Genomic DNA, 17203 nt, shown 5'->3' on the forward strand with positions numbered 1-17203 from the left:
ACAGAATTTTTAAACCTTTTGAAATCACCATAAGAAGAGGTCTGAAGTAGAAAGAAGAAAAATAGAGATGAACCAATTTGGGTTATAATACACATATACATGGAAATGTCACATGGAAACTCCCTGTGTAGATATGTTAAACAAACAAAAATATCATTTGTTTCTCTTTCACAGAATCGCAGATGAGGAGGGCTGAACAGGTACTGTCTGGGGGGTCTGGTACTAGTTTTGATGGGGGAACAGGTGAAAAGATGCGGGAGGGTAAATACATTGCACATATTGTGTACACATGTATATAAATAGAAAAAATGATACCTGTTACAACTTTTCCAGGAATGTGGAAAAGGGGGGATAAAGAAGAATGATGGAGGGGGTGAATTCAACTATGATATATTGCAAGAACTTTTGTAAATGCCACAATGTACCCCCACCCAGCACAATAGTAAAATAAAAAAAAAAGATAAACATTGTAAGTTATTGGGGAAAAAATTCCTTATCAAATCTAGATAAAGGCCTATGGTTTGCAAATAATTTTTCCCAGGAAGTAGCAGGGTTTTTTTTGCACAGCTAAAACTTAAATGTTGATCAGTTTCAATTTACGAAATTGTTGTATGGATTATAGCATTGGTGTTGAGTCTAATAACGCTGCACCTAGCCACAGGTCCACAAGATTTTCCTTTTGTCTTGTAACTTCATTGTATAGTTTTTATATCTGAGTCAATTATCTCATTTGAGTTAATATTGTGTAAAGCATAAGGTATAGTGTGTGAATTTTGTTTTGTGTTGCCTATGGATGACCAATATATCCATTCACCATTTGTTGAAAAGTCTACCATTGTTTATGATTGTATCCCAGCCACTTGGGAGGCAGTGATAAAAGATGGGGATTCAAGTCCAGGTAGGCAAGAAAGTTATTAAGACCATATTCTAAAGAACAAGCTGGGTGGGGTGGTACATACCTGTAATCTCAGCTACAAGGGAAGTGAACTAGAAGGATCTCAGTTTGAGGTGGCCTGGTAAAAAGTGGAAGATGCTATCTGAAATATAATTCAAAGCAAAAAGGGCTGGAGGTGTGGCTCAAGTGGTAGAATACTTGCCTTACAAATACAAGGCTCGAAGTTCAAGCCCTACCACTCTCACAAAAGAAAAGACCACCAGCAATTGAAAGCTTTTGCAGCTTTATTAAAACTCAACTGAACATACTTGTGTCTATTTAATAGATTCCTCCATTCTGCCCATTGGTATATCTATCTCTCTGTCAAATATAAGCTGTGAAGTACTACAGCTATGTAGTAAACATTAGAATTGAGTACAGCTAGTCTTTCCACTTTATTTTTTTTCCCAAACCTCTTTTAGGTGTTCTAGATTCTTTGCGTTTACATATAATTTTAGAATAAATTTATACAATTATATTTACATTTTAAAAACCTTGATGGGACTAATAGGAATTGTATTAATCTCATAGGCCAATTAAGGAAAGTTGATATCACTACTCAGTCAGATCTTTCAATCTCCTGACATGGTATGTCTCTCCATCTTTTTAGGTATCATTTTCAGCATACATAGGATATCTCTGGAGCAATTATAAGTTACATTATTTTAAATATCAATTTTCAAATGTATGCTAGTAGTACATAAACACTCAGGTTTGTTTTTTTATTTATCTTATATTCCACAAAGTAGCTGAACAGACTTATTAGCACTTTTTTCCCCCTCTACATATACAAATGAGTAATGTGCAAGCAGGGACAATTTTACTTAGTTTCCAAACTATATGCTTTTAATTCTTTTTCCTTGCCTTAATATGCTCAATAACATTTCTAGTATTAAGCTGAATAAAGGCAGTGAGAGTAGGAATTCTGTTTTTATTCTCGACTTTGGAGTGTAGAGGATTGTTTTGTTTTGTTTTTCAACAGCTTTCAATACACATCCTTATATCCTCTACCTTCATGTCTTATGCTATACAATATTACTAACGCTCATCATTTTCTTTTCCTCTCCTTCTTTCCTTGAGTTCCAACAGTAGTTCCACTGCTACAAACATGTTCTGCATCTGAATTTGTATATGCTCCTGCTTGTTTTTTATATAAGTTTATCTTTGGGTCTATTTTCCACATATGAGAGAAAACATGCGGCTCTTCTGTTTCTGATCCTGGCTTACTTCACTTAATATGATGTCTTCCAACTGCATCCATTTACCTTCATGCCACATGTCTTTATTCCTTATGGCTGAGTAATACTCAGTCGTGTATGTATATCACAATTTCTTGATCCATTCATCAGTTGTAGGGTGCCTGGGTTGTTTCCAAAGCTTGGCTATTGGAATAGTGCTGTGATGAACATCATTGTAGAGGTGTCTCTACTGTATCCTGTGTTATGTTCATTTGGGAGTGGTGTCACTGGCTCATATGGCAGTTCTATCTCTAGTTTTTTGAGGAATCTCCACACTGCTTTCCATAGTGGTTGTACTAATTTGCATTCCCAACATTAGTGTATGAGGGTTCCTAATTCACCACATCCTTGCCATCATTTGGTATTATTACCATTGATTAGGGCCATTCTTATTGGGGTGAGATGAAATCTAAGTGTTGTTTTGGTTTGAATCTCTTTTATAACCAGGGAAGCTGAACATTTCTTCGTGTATTTACCGGCCATTTGATTCTTTGGGGGCTGTTTTTTGGAGTTCCCTGTAGATTGTGGATATTAGTTCCTTATTGAATGATGACTAGCTGGCAAAGATTTTCTCCCATTCTGTGGGCTGTCTCTTGAGGCTGGTAACTGTTTCCTTTGCTGTGCAGCAGCTCTTTAGTTTGATACCGTCCCAGCCCATAAATTTTTAGGTTACTGGTTGAGAAAGTATTTGGAAGAATGAGGCTACTCCATCTTGGATGGAACTACAAGTCTTCTCAGTAGGAATACTTTTGAAATGAGACAAATTGGTTCTAATATTATCTGGAGTAATTCATACATAAGTCACGTAAGAACTAAATAATAATTTCTGGTGTTAGAAGAATTTTGAGTAATTATCACATTTGACAAAAACTGAGTTATGTTTTAACAGTCAATCATATCATTTTAATTGTTAAAATTCAAATATTTATTTATACATGTTCTAGTATAGAGAGTATATCAAACTCAATTGTGTAGCCTTTAGATAACTGAAGACAGCTCATATACTACTCAACTAGAATAAACAATATTATATCCATGTTTTATATCTTTGAGAGATTTATTTCACTTGACCAAATAAATCAGTATTTCTTCTAACACTTTTGAAATTCAGATTGATTCCACATTTTTATGTAGCTATATTTTAGATATCATACCAGTAACTGATAGAAAAACCATGTTAGACATTGTGTGTTTTAGTAGAATCTCCTGATATAAAACTCTTACACCTATAGAATTTTTTAAAAAAGTAATAAAAATTTGTCCTTTAGGGAAAAGTTATTATTGAAACATAGGTGGCGTGTAAGCTAATTACTTAAATAACACATAAATCCTTTGATTTCAGGGTGGGCCCTCTCAGAGTTACAACTTCAGTCTACTGTTATCAACTCTTACTGCTTTTCCATGTGATTCTATTAGTTAGTATGATCTCAACTAATAGGTGTATGACTGTAAGTCCCAATATCAATCACTGGATTCGTCTAATTTCCATACTGAAGGACCTCAAATTCAATAGATCTAAAACTTACTCTCTTTGCTCTGAGAAGTATTCCTTTTCAAATGTATACTCTTCAAGTTAACAACAACACATCTATTTAATCTCACAATCCACAAAAAAAATCACCAAGTATTATTGATTCTACTTGCTTAAATAATATTTTTTAATTCATTTTTTTCTTCATCTTCTCTGCCACTATTTTAGCTCAGGCAACAATCATTTTGTGTCTACCCTCCTATAATCTGGTCTTCTTTCTTTCTTCTTTTTTTTTTTTTATTGTGTGGGGCTTGAACTCAGGGCTTCACACTTGCTAGGCTTGCTAAGGCACTCTACCACTTGAATCACTCCACCAGCCCAGGTCTTCTTCTTCTTTCTAGCTAGAATCTTTTTTTCTTCACTAAAAACATGTTTCTCACTCATCAAAGAAGAGCTTCAAAAAATAACCAAACTGGTGTTACCCACTTTTCTAAACTCATTTAAAGGCAAACTATACTTTCAGGATGAAACCTAAACTTAACATAGGATGAAGACTCACCTCGAGCCCTGTATCTCTCCAGGCTTTATTTTATGATCTAGTGCTATACAGTCTTATACTTATGCACTCCCAAGTGCTTCTGACTCAGCACACACTCCCATTTGCAGAGTTTACTTCTTGGAAAGCTTTCCTGATTAACCTTTTCAAATGACTCAATTCCCTTCCTATGTATTTTCACAGAAGTCTTTATTTGCTCTTATCAATTACATATTTTAATTGTCATAAGACAGTATTTTATTTAATATAGATGGATTTCAAGTTTATAAGCACTATGTAAATGTCTGATTTTATTTATATAGGGAGAGATATTTACTGATTATTTAACGTTTTCAAATTTGCTGAATCACTATAAAATGTATTTCAAGAAGCAAAATATTCATTTTTCTAAACTTTTAAGAGCATGTAATTATAATTTTGAAGGTATTTACATAAATTTAAACAAAAAGTTAATTACAAGTTCATATTTATATACATTTCTAAATCTAAAAAAAGTGAGGAATAAGGTTTCTATCAGTTGATTCCTCAAACTTTATGAATTCACATTACGTTATCAGGTTGGAATGAAATTCCTGAAACTTTTGTTATGATGCTAAAATAAAATTAATTTCTGATGCTGGCCACACAATAGAATAGCTGACAATTGAAACTAATAACTTATCACCTAGTAATTATCAAAGAGCTAAAGAGACTTAAAAATAATGCAAAAATATTAGGGGATTATTTACTAAAATTTGAACTAATTGAAGTTGATATTAAGAAGTTTAATCAAATCAAATCAAACATAATGACTTGCTAAGATTTTTTACATATAATTATTAACAACCACAATCGTTGATGTTTGATACTGCTACTACTTTTAAAATTTCATTTATGAAATACATAGTCAAGTTCACCTCTCAATATATGGCAAACTGCTTTTTGACAAGGGCAATCTGTTCTTCAAAACAATTAACATTCAAGGGACTTAGTAAAAAGGCAGACAGAAAAATGTAGTATTGCTATAATTTTTGAAGAATAAGGTCAATTCTTGATTTATTGCAATATAAATTTTAGTTGAAATTGGCATTTTTGTTTCAAAAGGAGCCATGAAACATTTAATAGAAGACTGATATATTTATAGTTGGTGAAGGGAATACAGGGAGAAGAAATTATAAGAGAAAGATAATCCATTCTGCATGTTAATGCTTATACACAAGTGCTATATTAGAGTTGCAATGAATTACATATGAAAGATTCCTTTTTATTTCAAATATTTTTCTCAGAAATGCACTGCAAATAGCAAATGAGATTTGATGATGACTCTCCATTAGGGTATGTCCTAACATACCCAAATTCCCAATAATATTTATAAAGAAAAAGCAATTCTTTATCTACCTCCCACCAAGATGGTAAGCCTTTGTAGAGGTGAAAGGTGCCATACCATACCTTGATTTCTTCTATTTCGTCTGGTACTATCTTGTAGGCTGATATAGTCCCACCCAACCTGAAATTAGGAGAAGAAAATACTCTCAAAACCAGGAACAGTGTATAAAAATATGGAAGATTTATGCCATTAGTGTTAGAAGACCACCAATAATTTCCCAAAGACCACCCTAACACCAGGGTAGATGAATTTTGTGATTAAGTTTCTATTTATTAGTTTTAAAGAGATAGGTAATGCATGATTACTCAAAGAAACATTAAGCTGAACTTTCATCCATAACTAAACTCTTAAGGATTTTTTTTTGTGTCTTTGTTTAATTAATAAACTTGAGTTCTAAAAGTAGGTTTACGTTCACAAAAATTGAGCAAAAATTAGAGAGTTCACTTATCTTGCTTTGTGTCTCAATGCCCAATTTCCCATTATTATAATCTTGCACTAGTGTGGTACATTGTTATGAATGATGAACCAATATTGATTTTATTCCTTTTAAAAAATTAATTTAGGGCTGGCAGAGTAGCTCAAGTGGTAGACTGCCTGCCTGCCTACCAAGCATAGGCCCAGCGTTCAAATAAACAGGGAGTCAAAGAGACGTGTGTGCCTATGCACTGTAAATGGAAAAGAGAAAAGAATTTGGAGATTATAAATAGTTTAATCCCTAGGACATGTTTTTTGCCTTCAAACAGTGATGTCATTACATGTCATGTTTTTATATTTGAAAATTTATGTTAGAAAATGACTACGATTTATAGAACACCCATTGAAAGAAATGTCATGTTATTTAATTCTTGCAACTCTCTATGTAAAAATGTGGATATTGACACAGATATTCAGTAATTTTTAAGTAATCAAAGTAGTTAATAGAGATATACATAAATTTACAGTATATGTCAGAATTTCAATGTTTAGTTAGTATTAAGAAGAAATAATTTGAAAATAACATTCTGGACATATTAAATATTAAAGTTAATAATTACCTCTGTTTGTTTTTACTTTTTTAAATGTCTACTAGAAAATTTTTGACATACAGGGAATTGATAGTTCCCATTATATCTCTCTATCAGGTGCTCTCAGCATATCAACTCTACTTCAATGCTTACAAAGGAACCTTGAGGTTTCTTATTTGAATTTATAATTCCTCCTTATAAAAGGAAGCATATCACACATAAGCTACTCACTTATTCTGGATACTACTCACTTATTCTAGATACTTTAGTATCTCTTCTCTCACTAATAAAAATGTACAAACAACATTTTGATTTCTATTAGAAAAAAACAGCTAAATCCCACCAAATGATTTTCATTGAAAATTAATAATTTATAATCATTTATTCTTTTTATTATTCTGATCTTTTTATAATTTAGATCTTATACAGATTTTATTTTAGATTTATTCTTGAAACTATTATTCAGATCTTGACTTGTTATTTTCTAGACGAAAAGCGACATAATTGAACAGTGAAAACACTAATGAATTTTAACTTAATTCGCCTCATGTAAGGCACCAGAGTGTAGTAAACAAGACCACAGTAAGGTAACTACTACAACAGCAGTACAAGTTACTACAATGAAAAAAAAAATCTAACTTTTTATAACAGGCTTAAAACAGGCATGAAAAAGCTTTCAATGTCAATTAGTAAAGTTACTCGATAGAAATTGATACTGTCATATCAACAGACATTATGACAAATGCTGTTAAAACTCTAGAACTATAATTCATAAAGTTTGAAATTACTTCCAAATAAAAAGTTTTTAAAAATACCTATCATTATAAAATAGACTGGTTGTAATTAAAGCAGTCTACAATAACTGTTACATAAATGTAACAGTAAACTATAGACACAGTTTCAATTTGTTGGTAAAATGAATCAAAGATGCCACAGTGAAAATGTTAACAGCTGGAAGAACAATAAAAACAATGTTGCTAACACAATTTCAAAAAAAATTCATTTTTCTCTTGATTAATGTTAACAGTACCTCAAATATTGCATTTCTTGGAATCTAATCCTAGGAAGATGGGTGAAGGTAACTTTCCAGATTAGAATTCCTATATCAACTGCAAACTATTGACAATAGTACCACTTGCACTAAAAGGAGCAAATGATGTATACACACATGCATTAGGATGCTAATCAAGTAATATATAACTATATGATCAAGTGGCTAAACATGGAAGAAACCTGGAGAACTTCCACATTATACTAAACATAGAAAGAACAGAAATGAAAATTATAAAACTATGTAATATTATATGTAATATATATTATGTAATATAATAATTATGTAATATTGGGGGAAATCCAATCTAGAAAAAACCAAGGAAATGAAGGAATAATAAAGCAATTTATTTAACCCCCCCTACTTCTCAAGAATAAGTTTATTTCAGCAAATCCTTTTATTTATTCCCTGAGTATGACCCAATCATATCTTTAACAATTCTTACTTTTGTACTTTGAACTGATTTCTGAAAATGACACTGTTTTCATGCATCACTAAACACAGATTTCAAATACCTGTAAATTTAACATGTTATCAATAGTCCACAGTTACTGGACCCAGGCCTAGATCACACAATGATGAACTTCGAACTATCATACACCAAACTGTTCTTTCCACTGTACTACACTGACCATCTGATTGTTGAAGGAAGATGCCCTCTTGAGGTGCAGTTCTTGTATACTGTACTCAGTAAGTAAAAAGTATTGCAAACTGGCAGTGAGAGTGCTAGCAATATTACCAAAATTACTATCAGTAATATAGAAGATGAGTATTCTTTATCTGAGGTTCTTGGAACCAGAAGTGTCTTAGATTTCATGCTCTTTTGAATACTGCACATACAACTGGAGGTATGTTGGGGATGGGACCCCCTTTTTTTTTTTGACAGTACTGGGGTTTTCAACTCAGGACCTCAAGCACTCTACCACTTGAGCAACACCTATAGTCCTTTCTGGTTTTAGTTACATCTTTAGGCAGGAGTCATGTTTTGTGCCCTGGGAAGTCTCAGACTGCAATCCACCTATCTATACTTTCCAAGTGGCTAGGATGACAGGCATGCACCAGCATGACTAGCTTGTTCTCTGACATATGGTCTCATGGCAGGCTGGCCTCAAACCACAATCTTCCTATCTCTACCTCCCAAGCAGCTGAGATTAGACTTTAGCCACTGCATCTGGTTATGATAAACACAAAATTCATTTATGCTTTACATGTACCTTATATATACAGCCAGAAGTTAATTTTATAACATACTTTTAGTGTGCCTGCATTTTGACTCTGATTGTCATATGAAGTTGTGTGATATTTTACACTTAGTGTCACATTGATTCTCTAACATTTTCATGTTTGGGAGCATTTTAAGTTTTGGATTTTCAGAGGCTCAACCTGAATTAGATATTTACTATGTGTCAAACTTTATGTCAGGATTTCCATGTATTTTCTCAATAGACTCTTAAAACCTGCAATGACAATTACAAAAACTGAGCTAAGTAATTTTTTTGGCATTTTTATTAGCATATATTAATTATTAAAAGATACATTTCATTATGATGTTTTCATACATATATATGAGGTACTTTGATCATATTCACCTCCTTCCCCATTTTCCTCTGTTTCCTCGACTCTCTTCTGTTGGTCCCTATCTCTTTCCAAATAGTCTCCCTCCCACATTCAAGTCTTTTTATCTAGATTCCACATATGAGAGAGAACATGCAATATTTGTCTTTCTGAATCTGGCTTATTTTACTTAACATGATGCTCTCTAGTTCAAGTCTTTTTCCTGAAAATAACATAATTTGGTTCTTCTTTATGGTTGAATAATACCCTAACTATAGTTTTATATTCATACCACATTTTGTTTATCCATTCTTCTCTTGATGAGCACCTACCTGATTCTACAGATTAGCTTTTGTGAAAAATGTGGCAATAAACATGGGTATACACGTATATAGATAGGTATCTCTATTCTATACTGACTTTGATTTCTTGGGTATATAGCCATAGTGGTATAGTAGTAATATATGGTTTTTTGAGGAACTTCTGTCCTGATTTCCATAGTGGCTGGACAAAACTACATTCCTAGCAATGAAATATATGGACTCACCTTTACCTCCTTCCCAACATTTGTTTTTTCTTTTATTGATGGTGGTCATTGTGACAGGGGTGAAATGGAACCAGTATGTACTTTGATCAGCAATTTCCTCATGGCTAAAGATGTTGAACATGTTTTCATGTACTTCTTTCCTTACTGTCTGTTCAGTATGTTTGCCTACTTATTGATTGTATTAGCTCTTCTTTTGGTATTCAATATTGAGTTTTTCATATATTCTGGATATTAATTTTGCCAAATTAATAAACAGCAAAGGATTTTTCTATTATATTGACTGCCTCTTCATTTTGTCAATTATTTCCTTTACTCTGCAGAAGATTTTTAATTTGATGCAATCTCATTTGTCAGTTCTAACACAAGAATTTATAAAAGGGTTCACAATTAGGAGTGGCAGACCTAGGATGAAGAGAGCAGTTCCAAAAATTGATGAGAGAATTATAAATAAATGCAAATTAAAGAGGAGCAGAGTAGTAAAACAAAAAATTTTAAAGACATTTGAGGAGTTCCACTTCTTGGCTGAAATTACTACTATCAACACAATATGGTACTGGTGTAAGAACAGAAATAAGAGTTCAGGTGCAATGGCTAACATCTATAATCTCAGCAGCTACTCAGAAGGCAGAGATCAGAGGATCACGATTCAAGATCAGCCTGGGAAAAAAATTATCAAGACCCTGTTTCATAAAACAAGCCAGGCATAGTGGTACAAATCTGTAATCCCAGATACATGGGCAGCAGAAGTAGAAGGATCACAGTCTGAGACTGTCCCCAAGCAAAACAGCAAGACTCTGTCTGACAAATAACTAAAGCTACAATGAGTAGAAGTATGACTCAAGTGGTAGAGCACATGCATGAGGCCCTAACTTCAAACCCTAGTAACACCAAAGCAAAACAAAAAAAGAACCGAGGAAACAAAACAGACACAGAAAACAATAAAATACAAGTGAAAGTCTCAACATAAACTTCACATTCAGGAGTAATTGATTTTGTTTTCCTTTTTATTCTACTGTGGAAAATATGTTTTTAAAAGTTGCATTTTAACAAGTTTAAAGTATGCAATTCAACAGCATTAATTATATTCACAATATAGTGTCCATAATTGCTATTTATTTCCAAAACGTTTGAAATACTACAAACAGAAACTATAAGCATTAAAAAGTAGCTTCCCATTTTCCCCTAGTCCTGCCCCTGTGACCCCTAATGTACTTTCTGTCATTATGGATTTGCTTATTCTAGACATTTCTTCTAGCAAGTGGAATTATATTGTGTCTGGCTTATGTCACTAGGCATAATGTTTTCAAGGTTCATTTATGTAACATGTAGCCAAGTTTTATTCCCTTTTACATTTAATAACATTCCATTGCATGTCTATACCACATTTGTTCGCAAATTCATCTGCTGACAGAAGCTTCCATTGTTTAATTCTTTCAGCTATTTTGAATAATACTGCAATAAACACTGGCATACAAGTACCTACTTAAGGCCCTCATTTCAATTCTTTTGGATAGATATATAAGGAGAAGAACTAATGGATGTGAAGTGGTATCTCATTGTATTTTGGATTTGCTTTTCCCTAAGGACTAATAACACTGGGGATCTTTCATGTGTATACTTAAGTTTCATATATATCTTTGTAGAAATAACTATTCAAGCACTCTGCCCATTTTAATATTTTTAATGCTGTCGAGTTATAAGAGCGCTTTTTATATTCTAGATTTTAAAGCCTTACCAGATATATAACTCCAAATATTTTCTCCCATTTTCTAGGTTGTCCTTTCACTTCTTTGTTAATGTTTGGTGCACAAAAATGAAGCCCAAATTAGCTATTTTCCTTTTGTTGTCCATAGTACTAGTATCCGATATGAGAATAATCTGCCAAACCCAAGGTGATTAAAATTTATTCCTGTGTTTTCTTTGAAGACCTTTATGCTTTAAGGTCTTACACTGATTTTGATAGATGGTGTGAGGTATCAGTTTAACCTGCTTAAAATATTTCTATTGCACTTGGAAAACCAGTTGTGCTAGGACCATTTACTGAAGAGAGTATTCCTTCCACAAAGCTGCTGGCAAAGTTATACCTTGGCACCCGTGTTAAAAACAACAACAAAAAACTACAATACACGTATTGGTTCATACCTGGATCTTTAATTTTGTTCCATTAGTCTATAGGTCACTCTCTCATTTTTTGTTTTAGAGTTGACATATAAATTGTACATATTTATGGGGATACCATATGATATTTCAATACATATATACAATGTGCAATGTATACGTCTTTATGCCATACCACAGTGTTTTGATTACCATAACCTTGTACCAATTTGTGAAATATAGAAATGTGAGTCTTCGGATATTGTTTTATTTCAAGATTGCTTTGACTATTTGGAGCCGACTTGCAATTTCACAGAAGTTTCAGATTTAGATTTTCCATTTCTGTAAAAAAATGGCTTATGGAATTTTGATTAGGTTATAGCAATAGAATATATACACAGAATTGAATAAAAACAGTTTTCTTTCTTCCTTTACCATCTAGATTTCTATTTTATTTTTTCATTTCTTTTTCTTGACTGACTGTTCTGGTTAGAACTTGCAGTTCATGGCACAAAAACAGACATGAAGACCAGTGGAATGAAATAGATGACCCGGATATGAAGCCATACAACTATAACCAACTTGTCCTTGACAAAGGAGCTAAAAATATACGATGGAGAAATAGCAGCCTCTTCAACAAAAACTGCTGGGAAAATTGGTCAGCAGTCTGCAAAAACTGAAACTAGATCCATGTTTATCACCCTATACCAATATTAACTCAAAATGGACCAAGGATCTTAATATCAGACCCCAAACTCTAAAGTTGATACAGGAAAGAGTAGGAAATACTCTGGAGTTAGTAGGTATAGGCAAGAACTTTATCAATGGAACCCCAGCAGCTCAGCAACTAAGAGATAGCATAGATACATGGGACTTCATAAAACTAAAACGCTTATGCTCAACAAAAGAAATGTTCTCTAAACTGAAGAGAACAACCACAGAGTGGGAGAAAATATTTGCCAGCTACACATCAGACAAAGGACTGATAACCAGAATATATAAGGAACTTAAAAACTAAATTCTCCCAAAATTAATGAACCAATAAAGAAATGGGCAAGTGAACTAAACAGAACTTTCTCAAAAGAAGAAATTCAAATGCCCAAAAAACATGAAAAAATGCTCACCATCTCTAGCAATAAAGGAAATGCAAATTAAAACCACACTAAGATTCCACCTTACCCCTATTAGAATAGCCATCATTAGCAACACCACTAACAAACAAGTGTTGGTGAGGATGCGGGGGAAAAAGGAAACCTCTTACACTGCTGGTGGGAATGTAAACTAGTACAACCACTCTGGAAAAAAATTTGGAGGTTACTTAAAAACCTAAACATTGATCTACCATTTGATCCAGCAATACCACTCTTGGGATATACCCAAAAGAACGTGACTCAGGTTACTCCAGAGGTAACTGCACACCCATGTTTATTGCAGCACTATTCACAATAGCCAAGTTATGTAAACAGCCAAAATGCCCCACTACTGAAAAATGCATTAAGAAAATGTGGTAGTTATACACAATGTAATTTTATGCAGCCATGAAGAAGAATGAAATCTTATCATTCACAGGAAAATGGATGGAACTGGAGATTATCATTCTGAGTGAGGTTAGCCTGGCCCAAAAGACCAAAAATTCTATGTTCTCCTTCATATGCGGACATTAGATCAAGGGCAAACATAATAAGGGGATTGGACTTTGATCACATGATAAAGCGAGAACACACAAGGGAGGTATGAGGATAGGTAAGTAACTCAAAAAACTAGATAGCATTTGTTGCCCTCAATACAGAGAAACTAATGCAGATACTTTACAGCGACTGAGGCCAATAGGAGAATGGGACCAGGAGCTAGAGAAAAGTATAGTTCGAGAAGAATTAACTTAGAAGGTAACACACATGTACAGGAAAGCAATGCCAGTCAACTCCCTGTATAGCTATCCTTATCTCAACTAGCAAAAACCCTCAGTCCTTCCTATTACTGCTTATACTCTCTCTTCAACAAAATTAGAGATAAGGGAAAAATAGTTTCTGCCTGGTAGTGAGGGGTTGGGGGGCAAAGCAGGGAGTGGGGAATAAGGGAGTAAGCAGGGGGAAGGGGGGAGAAATAACCCAAACATTATATGCATATATGAATAAAAGAAAAAAAAGAACCAACTTTTATTCCCTTGATTATCTGTTTATTCATTTTCAACTTCACTCTAATCTTTATTTCTTCATTTCTTCCCTTCTGTTATTACTTTCTCTTTTATATACCTGTTTACTTTTTCATTTTTCTTTTTTTATTGTATTGAATCATTTTGAATTTTATTGAATCATTTGGAATTGTATTGAATCATTTCCTTTTGTATGCTTTTACATATTTTCTTCATAGTTATCATGGGGAAATGTATTCAATATCCTAATTTTAGAGCAATACAGACTGAGTTGATATTAAGTTAACTTTAATAGCATATAAAATTGTTTTGACACATTTGCGAGCTTGGGGTTTGTTTTGTTTGTCTAGTCATCAAAGTATAAGGTTACATTATTGATTCAGGATGCTTGTATTTTAATGTAAGCACACATGCGATAGGTATTAATTCCCTATGAATATTACTTTCACTGAAAACCATAAATTTTGATACGTTTTGTTTTTATTTCCATTCACTCCAAGCTTTCCCACTGATAAGGAATAGAAAGAAATGATATGAATTTTCCAGTTTCCCTGTTTTACTGCTTTTAATTAATTTTCAGCTTCATCTCATTATGCTCAAAGAATATACTTGTGTGTTTTCAATTTTTTAAAACTTGGTTGAGGATTCCAAGATGGCGGCGAGAGGGAGGAAGCAGAAAGCAAGCCTCCTATAGTGAAATCTTGGAGAGACGCTGGAGACACACTTTGCAGGCATAATCACTGAGAAAAGGCATAACTTTGACCCCTCCACACCTCCAGACGGCGCAGAGAATCTCCACTTCATGTTAAACGCAGAAACAAGAAGGGCCCCCGGGCTGCCAGTTGCTGGCGCCCAGACCAGGTGAGCTCTGCAGTACCATGGTACTCTTACAGACAAGCCTGGGCCACAGCAGCATAGCCCCCTGGACAGACTGACCTCCACCCAGGGAAAAAAGAGAAACTGAGTAATAAGCAATAAGAGCAATAAACACACTGGTAAAAGGGTGGAACTCACTGAGCGCTGAAGATTGGGGGAAGGGAATCCTTCCCAGGATTGTAAATAAACAAGCCAGGCGGGCTGGAGAGCCTCTGGCGGGAACGGGGTCACGTGCCCAGCAAACGGGAGCGGGAAAGACTGTGAGAGTGGTGGAGGGAGGAAAACTCCACAGGAGAGGAGGGAAGACCCACTTCCCACGTGAACTGTAAACAAACATGGCAGCTGGCAGGAGCAGCAGCAGCGCCCAGTAATCAGGAGCAGGAAAGCTTGTGAAAGCGGAGGTGGGAGGAAAACTGCACAGGAGAGGGGGGAAGACCCACCTCCCACATGAACTGTAAATAAACACACAGGCCTGACAATGCAGGTGCAGTGTCACCTTTCGCACAGAACTCTGAACAAACAAAGCCTGCGGGGCCAGGTGAGTGCTAAGCTCACCACAGAGATCTGCATAAATAACGCCTCCAGCGGCTACATAAAAAACTGGACATCGATCTACCATTTGATCCAGCAATACCACTCTTGGGGATATACCCAAAAGACTGTTACTCCAGAGGCACCTGCACATCCATGTTTATTGCTGCACTATTCACAATAGCCAAGTTATGGAAACAGCCAAGATGCCCCAGCACAGACGAATGGATTAAGAAAATGTGGTATCTATACACAATGGAATTCTATGCAGCCATGAAGAAGAACGAAATGTTATCATTCGCTGGTAAATGGATGGAACTGGAGAACATCATTCTGAGTGAGGTTAGCCTGGCCCAAAAGACCAAAAATCGTATGTTCTCCCTCATATGTGGACATTAGATCAAGGGCAAACACAACAAGGGGATTGGACTATGAGCACATGATAAAAGCGAGAGCACACAAGGGAGGGGTGAGGATAGGTAAGACACCTAAAAAATTAGCTAGCATTTGTTGCCCTTAACGCAGAGAAACTAAAGCAGATACCTTAAAGCAACTGAGGCCAATAGGAGAAGGGGACCAGGAACTAGAGAAAAGGTTAGATCAAAAAGAATTAACCTAGAAGGTAACACACACGCACAGGAAATCAATGTGAGTCAATGCCCTGTATAGCTATCCTTATCTCAACCAGCAAAACCCCTTGTTCCTTCCTATTATTGCTTATACTCTCTCTACAACAAAATTAGAGATAAGGGCAAAATAGTTTCTGCTGGGTATTGAGGGGGGGGGAGCGGGAGGGGGTGGAGTGGGTGGGGGCAGGGGGGAGAAATGAACCAAGCCTTGTATGCACATATGAATAATAAAAGAAAAATGAAAAAAAAAAAAAAGAACCTCAGACATAAAGCAAAAAAAAAAAAAAAAAACGCCTCCAGCAATAGCAGGCTCACAGCAGCAGTCAAACAAGCTACAACTGCAGATTCCATTCTCAGAACTGTCTCCAGACTCTTTTTTTTTTTTCTTTCTCTCCCTACCTTTGATGGGAGACCAACCGAATTACACCTGCAAGCTGAAAAACTTACTGAAACTATATTGCATTTGAACTTGGGAAACTTGGTGGGGTTTTTTTTTCTGTGTGTGCAGTTTTGTTCTTCTTTATGCGTCCTCTTTGATGCGACAACTACAGAACAACATCTGAGGCACGATCTCCAGGACTGGAGACTGAGACTTCATTGCATTTGAACTTGGAAGTTTTCTGCTTTTTAAAAATTTTATATTTTTTCATTTTATTTTAATACATTCTTATAGATTTTTCTTTCATTTATTTTTTATTTTTATACTTACCTTCATCGTTTTATTTTTGATTTTCAATCCTGTCTCTCTAATGTCTGCTCAGCTTACTGTCGATTAGTACACTAAAGTTCCCTGTTTATACCTTTGAAATCTTCTTGTCTGACACCTTGTTCTGTTCTCTCCCTCCAGTCTTTGTATTTGTTTTTCCCATTTCTTTAACTTCTTGCTTTCCATCTCAGCTCACCCTGCCATTCTAGATATTACCATTGTTATTACTACAAGCTAGAAAATACTTAATTGCACACAGTACAGGGACAGGAACAACACCAAAGACAATGATGGGAAGACAGAAAAAACAGGGAAACCAGTTTCACCATAGCAAAAAATTAGTACAGGAACCAGAGGGGAATGAAGAGAACAGAAGCTCAGATCCAGACTCCAACAAAATGAAGATAAACTATGCCAAAGGACCCAATGAAGCCCACAAGAATAATTTAAAAGAAGACATACTACAGGTACACAATGAGAATTTTATAGAG

The 17203-nt window shown here is 34.8% G+C and overlaps 1 protein-coding gene across 18 annotated transcripts in view; it reads right to left on the reverse strand.

Moving 5' to 3' along the window:
- The window catches only part of Gphn (gephyrin), a 571921-nt gene that overhangs the window by 318271 nt on the left and 236447 nt on the right, over positions 1-17203 (reverse strand). For all 18 annotated transcript variants that reach the window (XM_074067764.1, XM_074067753.1, XM_074067755.1 and 15 more), the window contains one exon: positions 5628-5685. In XM_074067764.1, the coding sequence (XP_073923865.1) occupies positions 5628-5685 (58 nt within the window). Of the gene's footprint in view, positions 1-5627; positions 5686-17203 lie in introns of those variants that run through there.

Source organism: Castor canadensis, chromosome 3 (assembly GCF_047511655.1).
Source record: "Castor canadensis chromosome 3, mCasCan1.hap1v2, whole genome shotgun sequence".
NCBI lineage: Eukaryota > Metazoa > Chordata > Mammalia > Rodentia > Castoridae > Castor > Castor canadensis.